This window comes from Lynx canadensis, chromosome D3, assembly GCF_007474595.2.
Source record: "Lynx canadensis isolate LIC74 chromosome D3, mLynCan4.pri.v2, whole genome shotgun sequence".
In the NCBI taxonomy this organism is placed as follows: Eukaryota; Metazoa; Chordata; class Mammalia; order Carnivora; family Felidae; genus Lynx; species Lynx canadensis.
Genome location: NC_044314.2, coordinates 87,628,315 through 87,653,213, shown reverse-complemented (window position 1 = coordinate 87,653,213; position 24,899 = coordinate 87,628,315). Strand labels below are relative to the sequence as shown.

At 49.2% G+C, this 24,899-nt stretch overlaps 2 protein-coding genes across 4 annotated transcripts; one reads left to right on the top strand and one right to left on the bottom strand.

The window, feature by feature from the left end:
• The first annotated feature begins 1 nt into the window (after position 1).
• Positions 2-15,813, top strand: EIF2B1 (eukaryotic translation initiation factor 2B subunit alpha). Of its 3 annotated transcripts, none has more exons than XM_030335782.2 (10): positions 2-136; positions 1,151-1,252; positions 2,769-2,905; positions 3,004-3,120; positions 5,047-5,159; positions 5,930-5,998; positions 7,212-7,287; positions 8,559-8,684; positions 9,425-9,635; positions 9,931-10,450. In XM_030335782.2, exons 1-9 carry the CDS (start codon positions 124-126, stop codon positions 9,587-9,589), a joined length of 918 nt encoding a protein of 305 aa, XP_030191642.1. In that variant the 5' UTR covers positions 2-123; the 3' UTR covers positions 9,590-9,635; positions 9,931-10,450. The 3 variants fall into 3 exon arrangements, with proteins under 3 accessions (XP_030191642.1, XP_030191644.1, XP_030191643.1); XM_030335784.1 differs by lacking the exon at positions 9,931-10,450 and adding an exon at positions 15,534-15,813 and having other exon boundaries at positions 4-136; XM_030335783.1 differs by having other exon boundaries at positions 4-136; positions 10,020-10,450.
• Positions 10,551-24,834, bottom strand: DDX55 (DEAD-box helicase 55). Its single transcript, XM_030335781.1, has 14 exons — positions 24,700-24,834; positions 21,902-21,952; positions 21,721-21,807; positions 20,796-20,887; positions 20,654-20,716; positions 18,057-18,206; positions 17,344-17,533; positions 15,698-15,780; positions 14,833-14,964; positions 13,960-14,052; positions 13,219-13,333; positions 12,585-12,753; positions 11,481-11,773; positions 10,551-11,288 (listed from the first exon to the last, which is right to left on the bottom strand). Exons 1-14 carry the CDS (start codon positions 24,805-24,807, stop codon positions 11,112-11,114), a joined length of 1,803 nt encoding a protein of 600 aa, XP_030191641.1. The 5' UTR covers positions 24,808-24,834; the 3' UTR covers positions 10,551-11,111.
• Positions 24,835-24,899: the final 65 nt, after the last annotated feature.

The following is a 24,899-nucleotide window of genomic DNA, read 5'->3' as shown; positions in this document are numbered from 1 at the left end:
CGGAGTGTGGAGTCGGGCTGCGTGCTGACCGTGTCTGCGGCTGCGAACCACACGGGTCGGGGGACGCTTCCCCGCAGCGCGGGCGGCCCCGGTCCCCTCGGGCTCCGCGGTCCGGAGGGCACCATGGACGACAAGGGTGAGTCGGGACGGGCAGGGCCGGGGCCTGCTGGGCTTAAAGCGGAGCCACGCCGGGGTCCCTCCACCTCGCACGCCCAGGCTGCGCTCTGCGAGAAGTCCCTTTCCAAGCTTAGGCTGCTCGTCTGGATGCGCTGCTTCTAGTGGCAACTAAATCTCTCTCGCTGCCCCTGTATCCACGGGCTGGGTCCCCAGGGTATCCCAGGCCTTCCTCTCCCAACAGTTTCCAGTGCCCTCCTCCGAAAAAGGGACACTTGGGCCAGGGGTGCAGGTCTTCCCAGTCTTGATTTCTTCATATGTAAAATATGAGTAAGATTCCCTGCTTTATTGGATCTAGTACTGGAATTTTCTTTAATGTTTATTTATTTTCTTGAGAGAGAGACAGAGCGTGAGCAGGGGAGGGGCAGAGAGAGAGGGACACACAGAATCCGAAGCAGGCTCCAGGCTCTGAGCCGTCAGCACAGAGCCGGGTGCAGGGCTGGAACTCACAGTGAGATCATGACCGGAGCGGAAGTCCCATGCTTCACCCACTGAGCCACCAGGCGCCCCTGGAATTTTTTTGAAAGGCATATTTGATGTGCAGGTCTAGTGGTTATCAAGGTGTTTTACTAAGTGAGGTACAAGAGGAAACTAACATGTGTGATACTTATCATTTAAGAAAATAAGAGGGGGATGGACCTCTACATGTACATGTATATATGTAAGCAGGTGAACAGGCTTGAATTAGCATAGACTGTCTGGAGAGGTTGACTCTGGGATTCTCCCACGATGTGGAGTCCAGGTTAAGAGGGAGGATGACCTTCCACGATCATTTGGTGGTGCTTCAATTTTATGCCATTATGAACGGATAGCTTTCTCAAAACGAGAAAGAGAGCTTGTAAATACTAATGCCCCTGAAGCCAAACATCCTGAAAAGAAAGTATTTTTAAAATTAGTTTGCTTGTAAGTGAAAACCTCTCTGCTCTTACATCCTGCTAAATGAGTTTGATGAATTGCTTTTTTTGTCCCTTCCCAGAGCTAATTGAATATTTTAAGTCCCAGATGAAGGAAGATCCTGACATGGCCTCAGCAGTAGCCGCCATCCGGACTTTGCTGGAATTCTTGAAGAGAGATAAAGGTGAAGAGGGTCGGATTGGAACACTTTGGGTGTTGGGAAAGTCTTCTAATGACTGTTAGAAGGGTAGAAAGTGAAAATGTGTGTGGCCTTCATAAGGTGATGCAGCTCCAAGCTCAGCTTCTCCTTCATTTCAGTCTTCGTTTTGTTTTGTTTTGTTTTTAACGTTTATTTATTTTGAGAGAGAGAGAAAGAGAGAGAGAGAGGGGAGGGGGGGAGGGGCAGCGAGAGAGGGAGACACAAAATCTGAAGCAAGTTCCAGGCTCCAAGCTGTCAGCACAGAGCCCGATGCGGGGCTCAAACTCATGAGGCTTGAGATCATGACCTGAGCCAAAGTCGGACACTTAACTGACTGAGCCACCCAGGCTCCCCTCAGTCTTCCTTTTAACCTGGAGAGAGCCCCCCAGTCATCATTAAATGGGTCCCCTTTCAGAAGTGAGATGAACTTTGAATCAAGAGTGACCATGTTTTTTGTTTGTTTGTTTCTAATATACTTATTTATTTTGAAAGGGGGTGGGAGCAGAGGGAGGAGAGAAAAGCCCAAGCAGATGCTACACCACCAGCGTGGAGCCCAATGCGGGGCTTGAACCCACGAACTCTGAGATCATGACATAAGCCGAAATTAGGCGGTTCACTGAACCACCCAGGCTCTCCAAGAGTGACCATGTTGTAACAAGTCAACCATGAAGCTTAAATTATAGCAATAGCTCAGCTTTATAAGTGTTTATTGAGTTTCTGTCATGTGCCAGAATTTGTGCAGTTGCTACAAAGAATGCTACAGAATAAATTTTAGTATGAGTGTCACTCACTGTGATCACCTAATTCAGGCATCCTACGTGTAAGTTTCTTGGTATAGCATGATATCTTGTATAAGCAAAGTAACAACAACAATAAAGTGCCTTCTTGCGTGTGAAGGGCTGGCCTGGAGACGTGTGTCTAAGATGACCTCTGGAGTCTTCCCGTTGTACCTGCAGTAACACGCAAACACCTAAGCCCTGCCTGAACCGCCTCGCACACCTCATCTGCCACTTCTGCTTACTTTCCTTCCAGGCCATCCCTCACTAGACTGTGCTTCGGCCCTGGCGGCCTCTCTCTGTCCTGTCAAGTTTGTCCCCATCTCAGGGTCTTTGTGGTTAGAGTCTGCACCTGTAACCTTTCCTACTGGCTCTTTATGTGGCTGGATCTTTTCTTACTCAGGTCTCAGTTTCAATGACCTCCATTCCAGGGGCCATCCCTTTTAGCTCTTTCCAAAGTAGCCCCACCTTTCTCATCATTCTGCTTTTCTCTGTCCTCGTTGGGTCTGTAACTTGTGTGTTTCTTTGTGTGTTTATTTACCGTCTGCCTCTTCCACTAGAGAGGGAGTCCCATCAGAGCAGGGACCCTGTCCATCTGCTCACTGATGTGTCTAGCATACGGGATGCGTTCGGGAAACACTGGTTGAATAAGTGAATGAATCACAGACACACCAAGGGGCTGTGATACTTAAACGAACATCGCCTTCCTCGTGTGATCAATCCAGGGGAGACCATCCAGGGCCTGAGAGCAAACCTCACCAGTGCCATAGAAACCCTGTGTGGCGTGGACTCCTCTGTGGCCGTGTCCTCAGGCGGGGAGCTCTTCCTACGCTTTATTAGCCTCACCTCCTTGGAATACTCGGTAAGCACTGCCCTCCTTGGGTTACCTTTCTCCTTTGTTTGGCTGCAAATACTGTCCTGGATCTTGCCCTTCCCCTCATTCTGCTCCTTTTTTCCTAGGATTACTCTAAATGTAAAAAGATCATGATTGAGCGGGGAGAACTTTTTCTCAGGAGAATATCCCTATCGAGAAATAAAATTGCAGATCTGTGCCATACTTTCATCAAAGATGGGGCGGTGAGTAGATTTCCGGGGTGTGTGGTAATTGGGAGCAAGGATCTTGGAGTTAGACTCCTGGGGTAACATCCCTCCGTGCCACTTACTTGCTGTCTCACCTTGGACAAGTTACTTAACCTCTCTGTGCTGCAGTTTTCTCATGTTACATAAAGGTAGTAACAGCACCTACCTCATCAGGCTGTTGTGGGAGGAGGTACTGAGATGATCTAAGGACTCTGTACTATGCCTGGCACAGAGCAAGCACTACACAAATGTGTAAATGTGGTTACAGAGGCTGTCCTGTTAAACAGGTGGAGAAAAACCCTGGGAGAGCACGGATGATTCTTTGGTTTTAATAGGATGTCTCACCAAAGAAGCATTTTCATTACTGGATGTGTACTAAATCAAAATTCAGTCCGCACATAACAGCTCTTGGCACTGGGTCATCCTGACGTGAAGGTGAAGGTGAAGGTTAGCACTAGCTTCGATAATGTCCGTGCGTTCGTTTCCAGTGCTGTTTCAGAGACACAGAGCTGCCAAGTACACGTTGAGCGAGGACAGGAGCTGCAGGTTAAGCCAGTCCCCGGCAAAGGGGCAGTAAAACTTTGATGACGTCTCTCCCACGGCGTCCCTCTTCTGCCAGCCAAGCCTCCACGGACCATAAAATCATTTACTTGCATTTTGACTCTGAAATCTTGTCCTCGGTTTTATTATCCCCTTCCCAACCTTTGAAGTGTGTTATTCAGTAAACGATGTAATAGCAGCGAGTAGAGCTTGTACAAACGCTGGTTGCAAACAAAGCCACTTTTGCTCGAGTGGAGGCAAGATTACGACTGCCTCTCGCTGAGGCCTTCTCCTCCCACCAGATTGCCCCCCGCGCTCAGTATTCGGCAGGTTTCGTTTGCTCTGGTGTGTTGGAAGGTGTGATACCCACCTGCATCCGTGCTGATTTAGACTAAATTCAGAGCAGAGCTGCCCACATTTCACCTTGTGGATGAACCACCTGGGGATCCTAATGCAGATTCCTATTCAGTAGGTCTTGGGGGGCTGAGAAGCTGTATTTCTTACAGGCTCTCAGGAGGCCCGGAAAAGATGGCGCTATATCCATCCCTTTCGCATATACAGAACCGCGTAGTCTGTTGCCTAGAACACAGTTAAGCAAGCGTCTGTACATTGTATCCGGTCCACAAATGGGTTGTGTTTTTTTTTTTGTTTTTTTTTTTTTAATTTTTTTTTTCAACGTTTTTTATTTACTTTTGGGACAGAGAGAGACAGAGCATGAACGGGGGAGGGCCACAGAGAGAGGGAGACACAGAATCGGAAACAGGCTCCAGGCTCCGAGCCATCAGCCCAGAGCCTGACGCGGGGCTCGAACTCACCGACCGCGAGATCGTGACCTGGCTGAAGTCGGACGCTTAACCGACTGCGCCACCCAGGCGCCCCCACAAATGGGTTGTGTTTACCCCAAGTAGTATCTATAAACTAAAAAAAATTAGCCAATGCTTAAGTCTTGGATTTTCAAGAAAAATCGATGATCTGGCAACAGGAGGCCCGTTGTGACCCCGTTGGAGCTTGGTCTCTCCTCTTTGCCGCTGGCCCCACCCGAGCATGTCTTCATGCGACCTGCCTGTTGCCTGCGGGCCTGAGTGTGCAAACCGAGTCTTAGAAATGGGAAAACCGGCCCAAAGGAACCTAACAGAGCGTTCAGATAGAAAGACTTGTGTCTTGTGAGCCACACCACACGGAGGCTCCACCCTCCCGCACTTGCTGTGGGAAGAGAGGGCCCACGATACATGTGCCATCAAAGATCTCCTCTCCACCTACAGTTGACTTGTGGGAAAGGGTACAGGGAAGCCTCGGGGTGCCTGGAACGTGCATTAGAGGGGCAGAGAGCGTGAGTGATCACTGCAAAGCTTGCCCTTTTGACAGAGCTTTCTCGGTCCACAGCGAATATTAACTCACGCCTACTCCAGAGTGGTCCTGAGAGTTTTGGAGGCAGCAGTGGCGGCTAAGAAGCGTTTCAAGGTGTACATTACAGAGTCACAGCCTGATTTATCAGGGCAAGTATCGTTCCACTTGGTTATGTGCCGAGCAGTCCTTTTTTTTTTTTTCTTTTAGTGTTCATTTATTTATTTTGAGAGAGAAGGGAGGGAGGGAGGGAGAGAGAGAGAGAGAAAATCCCAAGCAGGCTCCACACTGTGAGCACAAAGCCTGACAGAGGGCTCAAACTCATGAACTGTGAGATCGTGACCTGAGCCGAAGTCAAGAGTTGGATGTTTAACAACTGAGCCACCGATGGGCCCCTAGCAGTCACTTTAAAGAGCAAACTGAGGATTCGCACCCGTGTGGGAAGACCCAGAACACGCCCCCCCCGTTTGCCAGATAGTCAGCATTGCCTTCGGCTGTGCCTGTTCCTGTCCCTGAGGAAAAATCCTGTGTAATTGCAGTCGGCCACGGTATGGGATCTAGGGTTTTTATTTAGTTGTCAGATCAAAGAAACAGCAACCGAATACGTCTGCGGAAAGATTTGTGTCAAGGAGTAGATGATTCACATCTCTCTCCAGAAGATAAAGGAAAAACTTAGTCCTTTTTTCTGCATTTGTATCTCCTACTCAGAGTCCCCAAGAATGTAGTTTTCCTAAAACATACTTTCTTCTAAAGAACCCAAATTCTTGTTTCCTTAGTCCAGAATCTTGGGATGTGCCCCTTAATCCGTGAATATGAGCAGCGTTTCAAGCCAATGTGATATGTCGTCCAAATTAAGTGATTCATCATACGCACTATGGGACTTTCTTGGACTCTCTAATGTTCTCAAAATGTCATTTTCCAGTAAGAAAATGGCCAAAGCTCTCTGCCACCTCAACGTCCCTGTCACTGTGGTCCTAGATGCTGCTGTTGGGTAAGTTCCTGTCTTCCTGACCATAGTTACTTTTCCTCACGCACCCTCGGGGTTGGCTTGGAGCAGGGTTTCCTGATTGAAGGTTTGCGTCCCATTCATAAAACTGCATTGGGCAATGTGCCGCTTCTGAATTGAATTCTGAATTCATGAGACCAGCAAGCTCGTGATAAAGTCTTGATAGTACATGCAGAAGACAGAGCTGTAGAAAGTTGTGGAGAGTGGGAGTCGCTTATGTAGTCTTAGGGCGCACCTTAAGAACAAGGTGCAAAGGTTGGGTTAAGGCCAGCACACGTAATCAGTGCTCCCTCTTCAGCAGGCGTAGGCTGTCCTCAGTGGCCCTCAGGGCTTCTTTGACTTACCCGTGCAACTTCACTTTTAAAACTAAGGACACATTCCGAGAACTGACAGGGTACTTCACAAAAGAAAACAGGACGGATAATCTCTTGGAAAGAAAACACATAAGGCAGATGGTTAAGGCAATTAAGAATGCGTTCAAAGTAAGCATTTTGAAGAACTGTACATAATTGTTCATCGTCAAAGATAAATTGACCTTCACCCTACCTGAAAGGTTTTTTTTTTTTTATAAATTTTTTTTTTCATTTAAAAAACATTTTTTTTTAACGTTTCTTTCTTTTTGAGAGAGAGAATGCAGGCAGGGGAGGGGCAGAGAGAGAGAGGGAGACCCAGAATCGGAAGCAGGCTCCAGGCTCTGCGCTGTCCCCGACGTGGGGCTCGAACTCCCGAGCCGTGAGATCATGACCTGAGCTGAAGACTGAGGCTTAATCGAGCGAGCCACCCAGGCGCCCCAGAAAGATTCTTGAATTACATAGCCTTTTCTTCCAATTTCAGACCACCACAGATTTTAAAATTGTGGTTTTGTTCGTATTGAATTAGATCAGAAAATCGAGTGGCGCACACATAGTGAGAATCAGTCCTGGGTCAGTTACCGCACCCATACGTGTATGTGCGCTGGGTGGCAGCATGCTGTGCACGTTTTACTGTGGGGGTGTGATCACGGCGGGTTTCCACGCCCCGTGGTGGCAGAACTAGTAAGAGTGCCAAGGGTGTGTCTCGGGCGAGGTGCTCTTCTGAAGAAAGTTGTTTTGAGAGGGGCTTAGTGAGCTGAAAATGGAATATTAATGTCGGTAGGTGGTGATGCTAACAGCAGCCAAGAAAATAGAGCAATTTTTTTTTTTTTTTTTAATTTCTTCAGCTACATCATGGAGAAAGTGGACCTTGTCATAGTTGGCGCTGAAGGGGTTGTTGAAAACGGGGGCATCATTAACAAGGTGAGAACATCGCTTCTCCACGGTTCCTTGCTCCGGGCTTGGAGAGGTCACCAACCTACCTGCTGGCGGCATCGGGTGTTACGGTTCCCTCATCCAATCCTGTTTAGCCTGCAGACGACCATTGCATCAGACAGTGTCCCTGTCCCCCGGGGCCACTGGAGCGGCCAGAGTTTGGTCACCTGTCTTTGATCTTTGTAAACCATGAGAATGCAGTTCATCTTTTCTCAGAACATGTTTTAATTGGAATTGGGTTTGGCGGCTTGTTTTCTAATTGGGCATATTGGACATCGGTGTAGTGTGGTGGTAATATTTCTCTATCCGTTGCTTACCATGGAAGGATTTCATAATTTGTTCCACGTGCTGTGTGGTGAAACATATGGGACATAAAGGTTTCACGCGTATGGCTTGGAGGCCTGGCCTCACTTGGCGTGATGTTTTCCAAGTGTCTGTATTGCAGCAGGTGTCAGCGCTTCGTCGTCCTTCACGGCTGCGTAACGTCCCGTCGCGTGCGCAGACCATGTTTGCTTATCCGCCTGTTCACGTCCACTTGAGTTGTCTCTACGTTTCAGCTCTTGGGAATAATGTCACTACGAACGCGGGTGCACAATCATCCGTTTGAGTTCCTGTTTTCAGTCCCCTCCAGTACATACCTACGATGGAATTTCTGGGTCATACGGTAATTCTACGTTCAGCTTCTCGAGGACCCACCAGACTCTTCACGGCAGCCGCGCCATTTCGCCTTCTCCTCAGCAACGTGCAAGGATTCCAGCTTCTCTCCGTCCTTGCCAACACTTGTGTTTTGTTTTTTTATTCTAGCCGCCCCAGTGGGCGTGAAGTAGCATCTCATGGTGGTTTTGACTTGTGTTTGCCTAAGGACTGAAGACCTTGAGCATCTTTGGAGTGTGCGTCTGACTGTGCATCTTTGGAGACCTGTCTATGTTGTCTTTTTCTTTCTTTTAACATTTATTTTTGAGAGAGAGCGTGCACGAGTCAGGGAGGGAGATAGAGAGAGGGGGACAAAGGATCTGAGGCAGGATCTGCACTGACAGCAGAGAGCCCTACACGGGGCTCGAACCCACAAAGCATGAGATCGTGACCTGCGCCAAAGTCGGACACTCGGCCGACGGAGCCACTCACGGGCCCCTATGCTGTCATCTTTGTTTAAAAGATCTTTAATTCCAAAGCCAGAATTACATGCATTATGTAATATATCACACACCTCCAAATGTGCCATAACATCTCATCCTTCTACGTTTTCTCTGACTCTCCAGATTGGAACCAACCAGATGGCCGTGTGCGCCAAAGCACAGAACAAGCCTTTTTATGTGGTTGCAGAAAGTTTCAAGTTTGTACGGCTCTTCCCACTAAACCAGCAAGATGTCCCAGATAAGTTTAAGGCAAGAGTTTGTTGTTGTTGTTGTTGTTGTTGTTGTTTTTACCTATTTGAAGGGGTATCTGAGTCTAAGCTGAAACCTTTGGGGAAAAAGCACTGTAAGAGTGTTTCCGTAAGCTACTGTCCTCCCGTCACATTCTCCAACACCTCGGATGCAAAGATCAGTTGTTGGTTGAACTCAGAGTCAGAGAGATCCGTTTGTCCCCAGAATTTCTGTCTCTCGGTCTCTCTGACACACGTGAAGGGGCTGTAAGGAGGCAGGGAGAGCGGATGGTTGATTCCAGGCTCGGCTCCTGTCTCCACTTACAACCACGTGACCTGGGGCACATGCTCTCATTTTCCGCCCTGAACTTCAGTTACCTGTGAAACGAGGTGCAAGTGCCACCTGGCAGCACTACGACAGTTGGGAGGTGACCCAGGAGAAAAGCTCAGCACGTGCTGGGCACAAAGTAAGGTCTGTGTAAACGGCGTCAGTTGTTATCTCAAGAGGTTTCGAGAAATGAAGCCAGCACCCCAGTGAGGGCAGACGCGGTTTGGGTTTTCGTTAGATGAGGCTGGTGACCAGTAGGCCGCCCCCTCTGGCTCACCCTGCAACTCTGCCCTCCTCACCAGGGCGCTGCGCAGCCGGCTTCTCGTGTTTTCGGGGCGCTCCTTCAGACGGTAGTGCACTGGCTGCTCGGCCACGCCCACGCCGGTTCTGAGCCCCTCGTGGGGGAAACCAACGCACGCTTTGTCTCTCCTCAGTATAAGGCAGATACCCTGAAGTCTGTGCAGACCGAACAGGATCTCAAAGAGGAGCACCCGTGGGTGGACTACACGTCTCCTTCCTTGATAACACTGCTCTTTACAGACCTGGGGGTGTTGACACCCTCAGCGGTCAGCGACGAGCTCATCAAGTTGTATCTGTAACCGCTGGACCCTTCCCTGCTGGCGCAGCTGAGGCACTTGGGGCGGGGTGAGTAGCCTCTTGACCCCTTGGTGAGTCGGGCAGAAACTAAGCTTTTAAGATTTTATGTTTAAGTAATCTCTACACCCAATGTGGGGCTCGAACTCACAACTCCAAGACCAGGAGTGGTGTGCCCCACCAACTGAGCCTGCCAGGCACCCCTAAAACTGAATTTTTTTTTTTTTTAGTGAAGACTTAGACTAAAGACCTAAAACTTCAAGAATTGTTTATTCATTTCAGCCCCATCTAAAATGTGTTCATAGTTCCCGTAAAACCCAACCTGAATTGCGCTCGTGGTTTCCAGGCACTTTCCAGAAATACAAATTAGATTACTGGCTACTTATCCAGTGAAAGACCTGCCCAAGCCCACCTCCCTTCTTCCCTGCACTCCAGACTGATTTGCTACAAGCATCAAAGAGATGCAGGCCTTCCTGTGCAGCCAGGCGCCCCTTCAGGAACTAACAGCTGCCCGGGACACACATTACGTACGGCGCCTCGTGAGAAAGGCTAGAAACCATGTTCAGTTCTCATCAGGCTTCCAGCGGTGAACACGAGCCAGGGACTGCCATCCCCTCATCGGTCTGGGGGCAGACAGAATGGAAACCAGCAAGAGAACCCGAGGAAGGCAGAAACGGCATTTAGCAGGAGCATCCTATATGGCTCATCACATATGAAGACCTTCCAGAACGTTTATAAGCTGAAATTCTGCATCTGTGAAAGATGTGAATCTCCTTTAGATGTTGTTTGTGCCTGACCAGCTTTTTAAAATTGTACTTGGGGACAAATCGAGCATCTTTTCAAATAAATTCTATGAAGGGTTTTGAGACGGTGTTGCATCAGTACTTAGAGCTACCCGAGGCCCAAAGGTCCTGGCCATCTTGGTGAGGCCTCTGCAGCTTCAGTCACACACCCAAGACAGTCAGATGGAAGGAAATAATTTATTCAACACGAGGCATATTTTTTTCCGAGATTAGGATTTGCTTCTTTAGTTTTTCAGATACTCCCCCATAAAACAGCGGTGAGGACTATTCTTTGAAAAGAACCCCAGCAACATCAGCAACCCCATGCCGGTGTTTTGTACAGCCCCTGAAAGAGATAACAGAAGTCCAGGGGAAAGGACACCCAGGAAGCTCAGACGCCCGAAAACACTAAGGAACCTTAAAAAGCCAAAAATCAAGTCTACCTCAGTATCTTTGTTAGAAAGTTAAGTATAAAATAGCCACAGAAAAATGAGCTTTAATTTATAGGTGACCCATCAAAATAAATATTGACATCTGTTATTTACACTCCGACAGTTACGCTCTTCCATTACACTTAAAGGCCGGTGTGGTTTTAATACAACATCCACGAGTGTAAAACCCCCCGCCCCCCAAGTCTGAGCAGCTTTCTTGGATGTGAAGTTCCAACACGTAGCGAAAGCAGATGTGAGCCATGCCGGGCCCGCTGGCCGCATTCCCCGCTCTCCCACGCTCCCCAAAGCCGGTGTCAGCAGTCAGGTTCCCAGGCGGGGATCCCCACGTCTGCTGTGGTGACTGTTCTCTTGCCGCTCGCCAACAACCCCTTCTCAAACTCTTCTTCAGTAATCTTGCCTTTCTTAAACTTTCTCAAGAGCCTCGTGTCATTAAGAAGTTCCTCCATGTCCTCATCTTCGATATCAGAACCCTAAGTATAGAGACCAACAAACCACCAAATTCCTCAGCAACGTGTTCCCACCAGCAACAACACACTCTCACCCAACTCACAACAGGACAGAAGGATAGGGGAGCCACACACAATTCCTACTAAAAGACATTATTTTGATAAAATTCATTCAGAATTCTCAGCTGGGTGTTTGAGAAAGAAAACACACCGTACCTCTTCCCTCTTCCTTTTTGCATTCATTTTCTTCTTCTTCTCCTTTTTGGCCTTCTGCTTTGACCAAGCTTTATTTTTTGTGAATTTTTTTCTCCCTTCATTTTCTCTTTTCTCTTTTCTCTGTTGCTCTAGTAGCTTCTGTCTTTGCTTCTCTCTGATTTTATCTTTGAATGGAATGGTGTCTGTATTAACATCTGCAGGCAAAAAATCTGGAAACTGCTTTCCTCTCAGTTCTGGCATCTTGGGCATCCTCAGCAGGGCAAACCCTCGAGCAAGACTAGCAAAATCAAGATCTAATTAAACCAAAATATTAGAGTTAGCACACCCAAAATAGGATTGATTATAAGCACCAACCCAAGGAAGATGCCTAACAATGCAACTGGTTTAGTTTTTTGGGGTTTTTTTTTTAATGTTTTTATTTATTTTTGAAAGAGAGAGGCAGAGCACAAGCAGGGGAGGGGCAGAGAGAGGGAGACACAGAATCTGAAGCAGGTTCCAGGCTCTGAGCTGTTAGCACAGAGCCCAACATGGGGCTTGAACTCATGCACCACAAGATCATGACCTGAGCTGAAGTCAAACGCTTAACCAACTGAGCCACCCAGGCATCCCCAATGTAACTGTTTTCTATCCAAATGATCTAAGGGGTCCATTTTAATTAGGATTAAAGTTACAGTTTTAGCGGAAAGGAATACTCAGCAGCCAGTTTATTCTGTCTAGCAAACCCTAGGAAGACTTCCTTTTGTTTCTTTTTAACTTTTTTCAATGTTTATTTTTGAGAGACAGAGCACGAGTGGGGGAGGGGCAGAGACAGAGGGAACACAGAATCCGAAGCAGGCTCCAGGCTCTGAACTGTTAGCACAGAGCCCGACGTGGGGCTCGAACTCACGGACTGCAAGATCGTGACCTGAGCCAAAGTCGGATGTTTAACCGACTGAGCCACCCAGGCGCCCCAGAAAACTTCCTTTTAAATGTTTAGAAAATATTAACCCTGTATATGCCTAAAGGTTTGTGTAAAACAAAGCAACTTCACATTTGTAATACTTGTGAGACCATCACATCTGTAATAATGCTGAAGGAGACACAATTAAGTGCAGTCCAACTTACCCTTTAATCTGAAGATGAGGCCGCATTCGTGCTTGGCATATGCCTGGACGTATGACACAAAGGCTTTCATGCCCTTTTCAAACACAGCTCTGTCAGCCAGGGCCATGGACTTGAGCTTTGGAAGGAGGTCTCCTGTGTTTTTCTGGAGTTGCATCTCCTGCAGGGGGCACTGCACACAGACAACATGCTCACCTCCTCTGGCTGGGATCCCCTCACCCCCATCAGAGCCAGTGCCAATAAAGCCAGAGGCAAAACAATTCATGGTAATCCTTAATCAGAGGCCTAGAAGCCCAAATTCCCAAGTGTTTTATTTGGTCTGAAATTTTGTAAAGAAAATTTTAAAATCGATTTTACATAACAATCCTGATTTCTGGTGGAAAGCATCCAACACGAGGTCTGTGTTCCCAAGTACTGACGCTCAGCTGGAGCCGAGCAGTGTCTGCCATCCTAACGGGGGCTGGTGCCGCCCCACAGCCTTTAAGCCAGCCAGGTCCCTGCACTCACGTCACCAGGCTTGCCCCTGTGAGTATGCAACCCCTAAGCTAAGTTCCAGACCACGTGCCCAAAAAGAAGTTTACTAGGTATCCATCCCGTCACTGTCACTGGGCATTGTATATGGAAAAAGACCGCTTACTTTTTGGTTAATTTCAAGGAAACTGACGTATGACTCTTCCATGGGAAGGAGGAACACGAGCGCACTGCCACCGTGGCCGATGCGGGCTGTGCGGCCACAGCGATGCACAAAGGCACTGTGAACACAGGATGGGAACGTGATCACCAAGTGAGAACGGCAGGGTGCAGGCACAGGGCCGCCAGACCCTACGGCTCAGTCCCAACCCTACCCCTCGCCAGTGTCAGAAATACCAGAGCTGGCAGTTAAACAGACTACAAACCAGACAGGATTCTGTAAGGATCCTGTAAGGACAGGATTTCTGTGAACTAGAAAACTGTTGCACTTATGCCCAGCTGATGATACAGTCCTAGTAGAAAACTGGGAGGCAAAAGTAGAGAAGAGAACAGAGGCCTTATGTAAGCCCTCCACCAAGAAGTAACAACTATTATGGCTCAGGAGTTCTGTTCACCCGCATTTTTCTATGTTTGGGAGAAAAACTGAAACTTTCACATGCAGTGTTAAGTATTATTTTCCTTTAAACATTCTATCACGTCCATTCATGCGAGAACTTTAAAAAGTATGTGAAAATAACCTGAAATGCTGCATAATATGGCATCACTATTTGACATGCCAGTGACGGTTCACCTGTTCGCCCATTTTTGCTATTTAAAACAACATTCTGATGAACATCATTATGTGTATCTTCCTTGGGATTCGTGGGGCCCGATTCCCCAGAGAGGGTAACATTCTGTCACACTGTACCTTGCGCTGCTGGGAGGGTCGTACTGCAAAACCCAGTTTACTTCAGGAATATCTATTCCTCGGGCCATGACATCTGTGCACACTAAAATCCCACTAGAAAATGAGAAAACACTGTTCTGAGTAAGGAGATCACCATCAGTCTGTACTGGCCTTGATGATGACAGGGACAGTAACACACAGGTTCCCGAATCTCTCACAGAAGCATTTGGTAACAACATTTTGACTTTTTCTTCCTCCTAAGAATATCTAGGAATTCACAAATTCCCAACCAAAACGGGAGGGAGGGAGGGAGGGAGGGAGGGAGGGAGGGAGGGAGGAGACAGTGAAAGGATTTTTGATTAGCATACTTTTACTTGAAAAGAAAAACCTGCTGAGTGCAATCCTGAAGTGCATCAGTCCGTTCTCTTTCTCTGCCTAGAAGAGTACTGTTAACAACACAACCGGGAAAAAAACAAAAACCAGCCAGGAGGCTCAATGGTTAAGAAAAGCAGCAAAATGTTACTTATACACACAGAGTCAATTACGGTCACCAAGAGATGAGAGTGTCCCCCATGCAGTCACCCAAGGACAACCCACGAGGCTTCAGTGAATAGCTCCCATCCGCTCTCCACCCGCACAAGTTATGAAAACCCCATGGCCGGGTGCCGGGCCATATACCGGGGAATCCAGGAGGGCACACAACACTCAGGTCCCTGTTCTTACAGAGCTTAAGACACCTCACGGGGAAGCTCGTGATACCTAAGGAGGTCAGTGCAGCACAGCATGACGGGTCAGGACGAGGACAGGGGCCCTGGGCTACACAGGGCAGAAAAGAGGATCCCAGGCCAAGAGAACAGCCCCAGCCGAGGGTGACCTCCGCGGCAGCTAACCCACCTTTGCAATTTGCGGAACTCCATGAAGATCTTGTTGCGCTTATGTTTCATCTTCCCATGAATGCACATAATCTTCACACCCTTCACCAGGGATTCCAGGGCCTTTCCATAGTATTCCACACAGGCGCAGGTGCTGCGAGAGGAGACCGGGCTCAGCGTCGTCGACCACCCGGGGCCGGGAGGGAGGCGGCAAGCACCAGACGCGGCGGCGATGACCCAATCCCTTTTGGGAGAATGGCTACCAGCATCATCCATATTGAGCTCTAAATCCGAAACCCTCTGGAGTTCTGACACCGAAACAAACCCCACCATGGCAGACCCTGAGCTGGCCGCTCCAACGCAGTCCCAGCAGCCACCTCCTCCCTCGCCGCCCTCTACGACGAGGCTGGGACAGCTGCACACTCAGTTCCCCTGCCTCTCGAGGTGAGCGGCTGCCGAGGGGCCCACCTTCGGCCCGTAAAATGAAAGCCCGAGTCAGCTAGGGAGGAGGGGATTCTAAGAAAGCTTGGATGTGAAGGATACCCTTCCACCTTCCTCTGCCTTTCCTCCTCTATCCGCTTTCAGTGCACACAGGACAGCGGACAGGACAGTGACGGACAGACAGAACAAAAGGCCAGGACAGTTGCAGAAACACTGACCTTGACACTCCAGAGATCTAACCCAGTGTCGGGACCTGCCTAACCTCTGGACTTCTTTCTACAGGAGAAAAATAATGCCTCCTGTTCGAGCCACAAAAGTTGGGTTTTCAGCTATTTGCGGCCAAAAACATTCCTGAGAGAATTCCAAACCTTAGAGCTACATGTACCTAAATATTCTGGATGTGACTGAGCCCCAGATTCTCCCACCACAGCATCCAGAAGGATTACCTGAAGAAAATCAGGTGCTTTTCCTGCTTATGATTTCGAAGAAAATGTACCAGCTGGTTAAATTTCTCATCTGCCTTACATACCTGCAAAATAAGAAGGAAAACCAATAAAATAAAAACAAATTTATTGACAATAATAACCTCCATAGCTATTTCCAGTTTCAGCCTTAAATGTTAAGGACTCTTGATCTCCTCCATGAATAGAACACACTTCTATCAGTATATTAATCAGCCTACCGAGCTCAGAATAGATATCAGTATGTGCTGACACATATAAGTCACAAAGCCGTGTAACTGAGAGACACAGTCATCTAACGCAATCATCCCCAGGGGCACCTGGCTGGCTCAGTGGGTACAGCATGCGACTCTTGATCTCAGGGTTGTGAGTTGAAGCCCCACGTTGGGTGTAGGGATTACTTAAAAAAATCTTTTAATGCAATTGTCCCCAAATCCCAGCATACAGACAGGGATCACACCAGCTATAAGACCATCTCCAGAGAAGATTTTTTTAAGTAAGCTCTACGCCCAACAATGTGGCTTTAACTCATAACCCCAAGATCAAGAGCTGCACGCTCTACCAACTGAGCCAGCCAGGTACCCCTTTAGGGTACAGTGTTTTTTTAGTGTTTACTTATTTTGAGAGAGACAGACAGACACGGTGAGTGTGAGCAGGGGAGGGGCAGAAAGACAGGAAGAAAGAGAATCCCAAGCAGGTTCTGTGCTTTCAGCGTGTTGCCCGCCGCAAGGACCCCGTGCGATTATGACCTGAGCCAAAATCAAGAGTCAGACGCTTAACTGACTGAGCCACTCAAGTGCCCTCAGGGTAGATTTTTGTTAGTGCAGATTCTTGGGCAGAGCATACAGATTCAGTGGGTCTAGGACTGGACGTAAGAATCCCTATTATTTAAGAGCCCCCAAGAGATTCTGATATATCCCCGCATTCAGAAATCACGGCTCTAAGATGAACACAGGTTTCCAGAAGGAATGTACAAAACTGGAAAGACCACCATGGAGACAGACTCCTCCAGTCCCTCTTAACATAATCGAGCGCTCCATTCAGGCCCCTAAATTAGAGACATTTAAACCCATCTGTATGCATCCCCCCTATTTTTATGAAAACCAAATCCTCAGTTTGGCGTTTCTCCTCACACACTCAGGTACCTCTACATGCAGCCACGGAAGTGAATACGAGCTAGCAGAATGCAGCGCCAGCCACAGCGGGTGCCCAAAGCTACCGTTTATTGATAGGTACTTGTACTGAGCACTGGCCGAATAACCTTCATCTGTACTAATAATAAACACAACCTGTGGCGTGGGTAGCGCTGTAGCCTCCTCGGTACGGTAAGTGCATCTAGTTTCGTGAGTGAGGGCAAAGCCAAGATGTGCAACTGGACAGCCTTGCCCTGACCGCACGCCACAGAACCTATGGACCACGCCCTCTGCCTGGGAAAGGCCGGCCTCCTGACTTTACCAGCCCGGCCCAGAAACGTCAGCAGTGAGGATCACCCCCCCACCCGGTGAGCCTGCCTGATTTCAACCCCACCTTCCAGGCAGTTGCCCTAGAGGCAGTGCCATGATGTACCTTAGACCCCAGGCAGCATTAGGACTGAACTGCAGGAATCAGTAAGGAGAACACCCAGTGCGCACCATGTAGTAGTTCTTCAGGCGGGAAGGAGTTTTCTGGGTGCTGCTGGCCGCCACGCCCTTCTCCTTCACCGAGATCCGCACGGGGTTCCGGAGCCCCGCTCTCACCAGGCTCTCCACCTCCTGTGTCTGAGTGGCGGAGAAAAGGCCTGTTCTCCTCTGCTTTGGCAAAAACTCCAGGATGGTATTTATGCTAAAAAAGAGGGCTCACACTCAACCCCTCATTTATCAGCATAATTAACAAATACCACTTTATAACACTAAACATATTTTAAGACAGGAAGAGAAAGCATTACAGTGTTCACAGTAGACATTACCAGGGGATGAGACTATACTCTCACTTTTTTCAAGTTTTCTCCAATACGAACACATAATTATACTGCTATCAAGTGGAGCAGTTAAAAGGAGAGAACAAAGACAAAACTTTTGAGACTAAAAACCATTAAATCGTACATCTGAAATAGGTGAATTGTATAACAGATGAATTATATCCCAAAAATGCCGTTTAAAAGACATGCAAGAAATCACGAAGGAAAATGCATCTTAAGTAGAACTGGATTTTAAGCTGTGTGGTAGACTCTGAAGGATCAAACCACCTAATAATCTGAAATTCAGAGGAGGCCGATAAAGGCAGTCACAGGGTGGTAAAGGAATTCCGATTTGCTCTCCTTTTCGCCCAGTATCGCCCAAAGCCAACGAAGCCCACAGTCCGGTACCTTGCCTCAAACCCCATGTCCAGAAGTCTGTCTGCCTCATCCAACACCAGGACGTCGAGGGACCTCACACAGCTGGCCAAATCCAAGCCCTCTGCCTTCCTCCGGAACATGTCCTCCAAACGGCCTGGAGTGGCCACAATGATGTTCCCACTTTGAAAACACAGTAATGTTTACCACACTCTCTGGATCTTGGGAATATCTGTGATCCCAAATCCCAAGCATTATATACCCCCCGTCAGAAGTCGTGGAAGTTCCAGGGAAGGGAGGTGAGGCCCTGAGAGGAAGGACAGGGCTCAGAGCAGCAAAGCTTGGGGCCGTGAGGGAGGCAGTGAGGGAGGCATATCAGGTTCAGAGCCAAGACCCGGGGCGGGGTCAGCAGAGGCCAGCCCATCGGCCACATCGGGCCTGTACCCGTTTTTGTGACGCCTCACTGGCACACAGCCATGCCTATCCCTTCACGTATTGTCTCTGGTGGCTTTCACGCTACAAGAGTGGAGCTGAATACTTGTGACAAACCCTGTGGTCCACAAACCTAAAATATTTACCCTCTGTTCCTTTACATAAAAGGTCTGCTGACCCTTTACCTAAAACAAGTTATTCAGCCACTTTCAGCCTCAGCTAACTCATCTATAAAATGAGAATGTTAACAGAATTAGAATTTTATGTAAAGACCACAACCTCAGACGAAAGGCCAAATGCAGCCCCAACCTTTCTGACCTGCAAGAAGTCTTTTTGGTTTTTTGTGTGTTTTTTTTTAAGATTTTATTTTTAAGTAATATCTACACCCAACATGGGAGCTCGAACCCACAACCCTAAGATCAAGAGTTGCAGGCTCCACCAACTAAGCCAGCCAGGCACCCAAAGAAGTTTATTGTTGTTTTTAATGTGAATTACATGCCATTGGTTAACAAAGTCTGGAGCCAACACGTGAGAATCTGGAATTCCACATTGTTGTGTTTTTTTAATTCAAAATCTGGTAATACTGAGCCCAGATTCCTGCAAGGCAACTATCAGCTAGAGATGAGTACTCAAGCGTGTACTGGGCAGTTCCTACCAATCCCCACCCCAACCCTTTCACACACTGATATTATCCTCTGACCCCTGCAGGAACTTGACTTTGTGACCCCTATTGAAAACCATCTCGTGGTATAGCTTGACAGAAGCAGTTCCTCATCATTAAGATTCTCGAACAAATTGGCCACAAAACCTACCACTGCTCATTATAAACCTTATTCATGGTGGGACTGAAAAAAATTCAAAGGGCTGATGGCCACCACGTTACTCAAACATTCATCTGTTCATTAAACACCTGTGTGTGCTCAGCACTGTCAGATGCAATGCTGACCTCCAGAGCCTGCCTGGGGACTCGGGGAGCCTGGCCCACGCAGTGGCCTAGAAGAAAGCCGGGTCTGTGCAGCAGCAAGCGCATGGGAAGGCGGTGGCAGTGGAGAATGGTGGCCTCGCAAGCCCCTTACAAACATTAGAATCCTTCCTAAGGGCCAGAAGCCATTAAAGAGTTTTCAGTGAGTCACATGATCAGACAGGCATTCTGAAAAGGCCACTTCGGTTGCTCTGTGGAGAGTGGATTATAAGAAGGCAAGAGTAGAAACACAGAGTAGAAACGCACTGCAAGGGGCGCCTGGGTGGCGCAGTCAGTTAAGCATCCGACTTCGGCCAGGTCACGATCTCACGGTCCGTGAGTTGAAGCCCCGTGTCAGGCTCTGGGCTGATGGCTCAGAGCCTGGAGCCTGTTTCCGATTCTGTGTCTCCCTCTCTCTCTGCCCCTTCCCCGTTCATGCTCTGTCTCTCTCTGTCCCAAAAATAAATAAATAAACGTTGAAAAAAAAAAAAAAAAACGAAACGCACTGCAAGAGCCCAGGAGACAAGGTGGTTTAGATCAGAGCGGGAGACGTGGCAAGCGAGAAAAGCAAAGGGTTAGAGATGTGTGCTCTGGAGAGAAAATGCAAAGGATCCGGTGATGGTTATCGGGTGGGGAGGTGATGGAGGGGACAGCAAGGCCAACTCCCAGACCTTCGGAGAAGCATGGGGGGGTGGGGGGACAGATGACCGTGGGAGAAGCGCAAGGGGGACAGGTGACCATGGGAGAAGCGCAGGGGGGACAGGTGACCGGGAAACTCCAGGTGAGGTGCAGGTTTGGGGATAAAAAGTACCCATTTCAGACACGTTTGCAACAGCTGGGAGATGCCCAGGAGACGCCAGGCAGAGAAGAAGCCGCAGGTCTGGGCTCAGGGCAAGGTCAGTGACCACCAAGGGTGGGATGACACCACCTAGGGAGCCCACAGTGAGAAGAACAAGGGCCCGACGTCCCATAGAGCCGGCCTGGGGAGAGTAGGGGCCATACCCTGACCTCGCTTCTCCTCTGCAGGGGTAAGACTCACTGAAAGGGAAAGGCTCATCCGGGCCTTATGGGAAGGAGCCAGCAGGCAAAATGGGAGGTTGGCCCGAAGAATGAAACTTCTGGGGGAGAGGGAGCTGCTGACAGAAGTGCTCCCAGTTAGGCCCAGACCACGCATGGCTTCCTCTTGGGTTCAATGCCAAAAACAAGCAAGAAAAGGAGCAGAAGCAAGCAAACTTACCCTTGCTCCTTAAACCTTTCAACATCTTCTCCAGGATTCCTGCCTCCGATCCAGAGAATCTGGCTAAAACAAGAAACAGGTCTTTGAGCAGGTCAGGCAAAATAACCGCCCATGGCGGACGGGGACGCTGCATCCAACTTACCTGAACTGTGGGAAGGGCTTCGTGAAATGCGCTAGGACCTCGTCTATCTGAATAGCCAGCTCTCTCGTCGGTGTGATGATTAAGGCTCCCACCTGCCCAGGTGGGGGGAAAGGACACAATCAGCAGTGCCCAGGGTCACACAGCTGAACACACACGCCAGGACCCTCCACTTCACAGAGCAGGGTCCCCAGAGGAACAGCACTTCCCAGGCTTCTTCAGCATCGGGTCAATTACTGCTCTGAATTACAGTCAGTTCGCAACATTCACAGCACGGACTTAGCAAACACTGAGACGCTGCTCCTGGGGGAAAGGCACGGTTATATGGTCGTGTTTTGTCAATCAGTACATAAGCTGGTTGTATGCGTGTTTCTGTTTAAAGACACCTCAAATAAGATACAGTTGGTTTACCAACACTGAATTCACAGCCAGCAGCACTGGAACTCGTGCCTGAAGGAAGCTGCTCTAACACAGGTACTTTCTCCAGAAGGGCCATCCCAGCCTTCGTGTGCCCAGGAACACTCGACAGTGCTTCGGCGCCACGCCTGAGGCCGTCTTAAACATTCAAATCACCAGCAAAAATGCAAAAATCACAGCAGTAAACAGACTGGGAGAAAGACATCTCTGTATAGTCTGAGAGCTGAAACAAGGCGGCAGAGCGTTGCCCCGCTCAGACTCAGCTGGGAACCTGCACATCACGTGATGCAGATTTTTTGCTGCTCTGCACAAATTCATGAATGAGCAAGAAAACAGTGAAGTACTGATTTGGGCAGCCACAAATAAATCTTAACAGGCAGGCAAATTCACAAATCCAGAATCTGCAAATAAAGAAGACGGATCTCCTTTCTCTTCAACCTTCTGGCCAGCTTCTCGCAACCGTGAACTCTATGATGACCAAGTGAAAAACCAGCCACATGGCTATCCTCACCTGATGCTTTTTTAACTTCTCTTCCCTTCTCAGAAGAATCTCCAGGACGGGAATGACAAAAGCGAGTGTTTTGCCACTACCCGTGACCTGCCAAAGAGGGAGGAAATTTGGTTGGCTTTTCCTCACGGTTCATTCTGGAGGGAAAACGGGAGGGCGGGCTGCATTTGTACGAGGTACTTACCGCCTCTGCAGCGACATCTTTATTTTTCATGAACAGAGGGATGGTTGCAGACTGGAGAGAGAGATGCAAAGCACCGGTTAGAGAATGCCAGCCTCCACGGAGGTGGCCAAAAGCCCTAGGAACCCAGCAGGTGGCCGGCGTCACACTGGACCCCACCACGATGCAGGCTCTCAGCAGAGTCCCCACAGGCACCCCAGCGGGGCTGGCTCAGAGGCAACACAGCAGCGGCGTCTACACAGACAGCGTGGAGGGGACAGCAAGCGGAGCTGGGATTCGGGAGTCCTGGATTCTAGCCCTGCCTCACTTCCTTTCCTCTCTGGACCAGGAAGGGTTTGAAGACACTGAGTTTCAGGGTCCCTTCCGGCTCTCAGGTCAAAAAACCAACAACGGTTCAAATAAACCCTCTCATGTGAAACACCACAGAGAACCTCTAGGTTTTGTGAGAAACCTCGTCCTGTGGTTTCAGCAACCAGGGGCCAAACCCGAAGCCCGCCCTGGCCTCAGCTTTGAGGTCATTCCCTCCACGACTCCACTCCTGGTCCCCAGGGCCTGAGCTTACCCATCACAGCACACGCAGGACTTTTCTAATGACCTCTGTGAAAGGGGTTCTCGACCCGGATGATTCCTATGCCCTCGGGGAACATTTGGCAATGCCTGGAGACATTTCTGGTTGTCAAAACCCAGAGAGAGGAGGGCGCGCTACTGGCATCTTGTAGGCAGAGGCCAGGGAGGCTGTTAAACAGCCGACAAGCCCCACGACGGTTCCCCACAACAAAGAATTAGCCAGTCTAAATATCAGTGGTGCCGAGACTGAGAAACTGCTCTAGACTACTGACGTCCAGAAGAAACATGATGCGACCCACATACACGGTTTTTAATTTTCTGGTAGGCACAAAACGAAAACGAAATACGTAAAATGAATTTTACTAATATGTTTTATGTAACCCAATAGATCCAAACTAGTGTCACTTCAACATGTAATGAATATTTTACCTTTTTTTTAATTTATCTTGAGAGGGAGAGTGAGCACGAGCGAGGGAGGGGCAGAAAGACAGAGGGGGGGAGAAAGAATCCCAAGCAGGCTCCACACCTAGCACAGAGCCAGACCTGGGGCTCAATCCCCCAACCCTGGGATCATGACCTGAGCAGATATCAAGAGTCAGACACTTAACCGAGTGAGGCACCCAGGCACCCCTGTAATGAGTATTTCAAAAATTAATTAATGAGATACGTTCCATTCGTTTTTCATGCCAAGTCTTCAAAATCCGTTGTACTTTTTACAGCTGGAGCACCTTTCAGTTTGGACTCACCGTATTTCGAGTGTTCAACAGCCACATGCGTCTACTGACTAGCACAGACCCTGATCATCACCACTGATGGCAGAGACAGAGTCTACATTCCCAAGGCTGGGTGCACAGCACTCCCAAGCTTTATCTCCAGCTTTCTTGACATCTTTCCCAGGGATCTTATGGACAGCTCAACTCAGTATTTCAAAGCAAAACTCGTCAATTTCCTTCAGAAACGGGCTACCTCTCCCAACCCTCCTCATCTCAATAAACGGTACCACCATCCACCGAGCTACTGAAGACAAAACCCTCAGACACCTTCTAGATTCCTGTCTTTTGTCATCCCTACATCTGGTCCAACAAACCCAAAGCTATCTCAAATTTCACTTCTCGACATCCACGGCTTCCTCTCTACTCCGAGCCACCATCCTCTCCCACGTGACACTGGCCCCCTGGCCTCTTTGCTCTTTGGTCCACTCCCTGCACATCAGTCACCTCCCTTCCCTTCCTACCTAGCTTCCCATTAGGATGGCTTCCTATGCACTTAGACGTAATACAGACTCTTCCAAGACCCTGCAAAACGTAGACCCTGCTTTGCTCATCTCTTGCAGCACTTCCGATGCCCCAGCCAAATGCCTTCTTTCTGTACCTCCCAGGCCAAGTCTAGCCCCAGGGCATTTGCATCTCTTGCCGCCCCCAATCACCCCACAGCCAGCTCCTTCCCAATTATTCAGGTATCTGCTCAGTGACACCTTCAGAGAGGCCCTCTCTCACACTCCACCTTTCCTCCTATCCTGTACTTTATTGTCACTGTTACATCAGTGTGTTTTCGTCCCTTAGTAACACTTTCCACCAACTCAAATTCCTTTATTCTTCTACTCCTTTCTCCCTCCGCTGCGTAAGAAAATAAGCCCCATGACAGGAGAACAACACAGCAAAATCCCCAGAGCCTAGAAAAGTACCTGATACATGGTACGTCCTCAATAAATATTTGAGTAAATAAATAAATTGGGCCAGGACCCTTCACTTAGTCCACAAAATAACAACGGCAGGTAATATTTACCGAGCTCCCATAATGTGCCCGACACCGTCCTGTGTTAAGTCCCACAACGACCGTATGAGACAGGTAATTACTTGCCTCGTTTTACAGAGAAGGAAAGAAAGCACAAAAGCATAGAGAGATTAGGTCACCTGCCCCGGATCTCACAGCTAGAGGGGGCGGGACCGGGATGCAGCAGGCACTTGGGCCCCGGCACTCGAAGGACGGAGGAGGGTAGGGCCCTGGCACAGGTGCGCTGCCGCCCCTGCCTGCCAGGGTCACTAACCAGCTCGGCAGCCCCCGAGTGTGGACCGCCTGTCGCCGCAAGGGCGACGGGTCCAAGACGCGAGACCTAAAGCTTACACCCACCGGCCGCGTCCGACTACCGGGGGGCCTGGCCCGCTCAGAGCCTCCCTTTCCCCGTCTGCCCCCGGCACACGGAGGACCCTTCTCCGCCCGGCAGCACCGGGTACCTGCACCGGCGTCATGTACGGGAAGCCCAGCTCCCGCAGCGCACCCAGCACCCGCGGGTGCAGCCGCATCGGCAGCGACTCCCAGGAGCCCTCCGTCACGTGCTCCATAGCGCGCGCCCGGCCGCCGCCGCCGCCGCCGCTGCCGCCGGGATGCCGCCTGGGCGCCGCCAGCGAGCACTTCCGCTTCCGGAAGCCCTCGG

Coding starts and splice junctions, on each gene's coding strand:
- EIF2B1 (XM_030335784.1), top strand. Junction 5,999..7,211: donor GTCCTAGATGCTGCTGTTGG/GTAAGTTCCTGT, acceptor TAATTTCTTCAG/CTACATCATGGAGAAAGTGG. Junction 8,685..9,424: donor ATGTCCCAGATAAGTTTAAG/GCAAGAGTTTGT, acceptor GTCTCTCCTCAG/TATAAGGCAGATACCCTGAA.
- DDX55 (XM_030335781.1), bottom strand. CDS start 24,807: ATGGAGCACGTGACGGAGGGCTCCTGGGAGTCGCTGCCGATGCGGCTG. Junction 17,534..18,056: donor GACATGGGGTTTGAGGCAAG/GTACCGGACTGT, acceptor CCTCTTTTTTAG/CATAAATACCATCCTGGAGT. Junction 12,754..13,218: donor TCCTTGAAATTAACCAAAAA/GTAAGCGGTCTT, acceptor GTCTGTGTGCAG/TGCCCCCTGCAGGAGATGCA.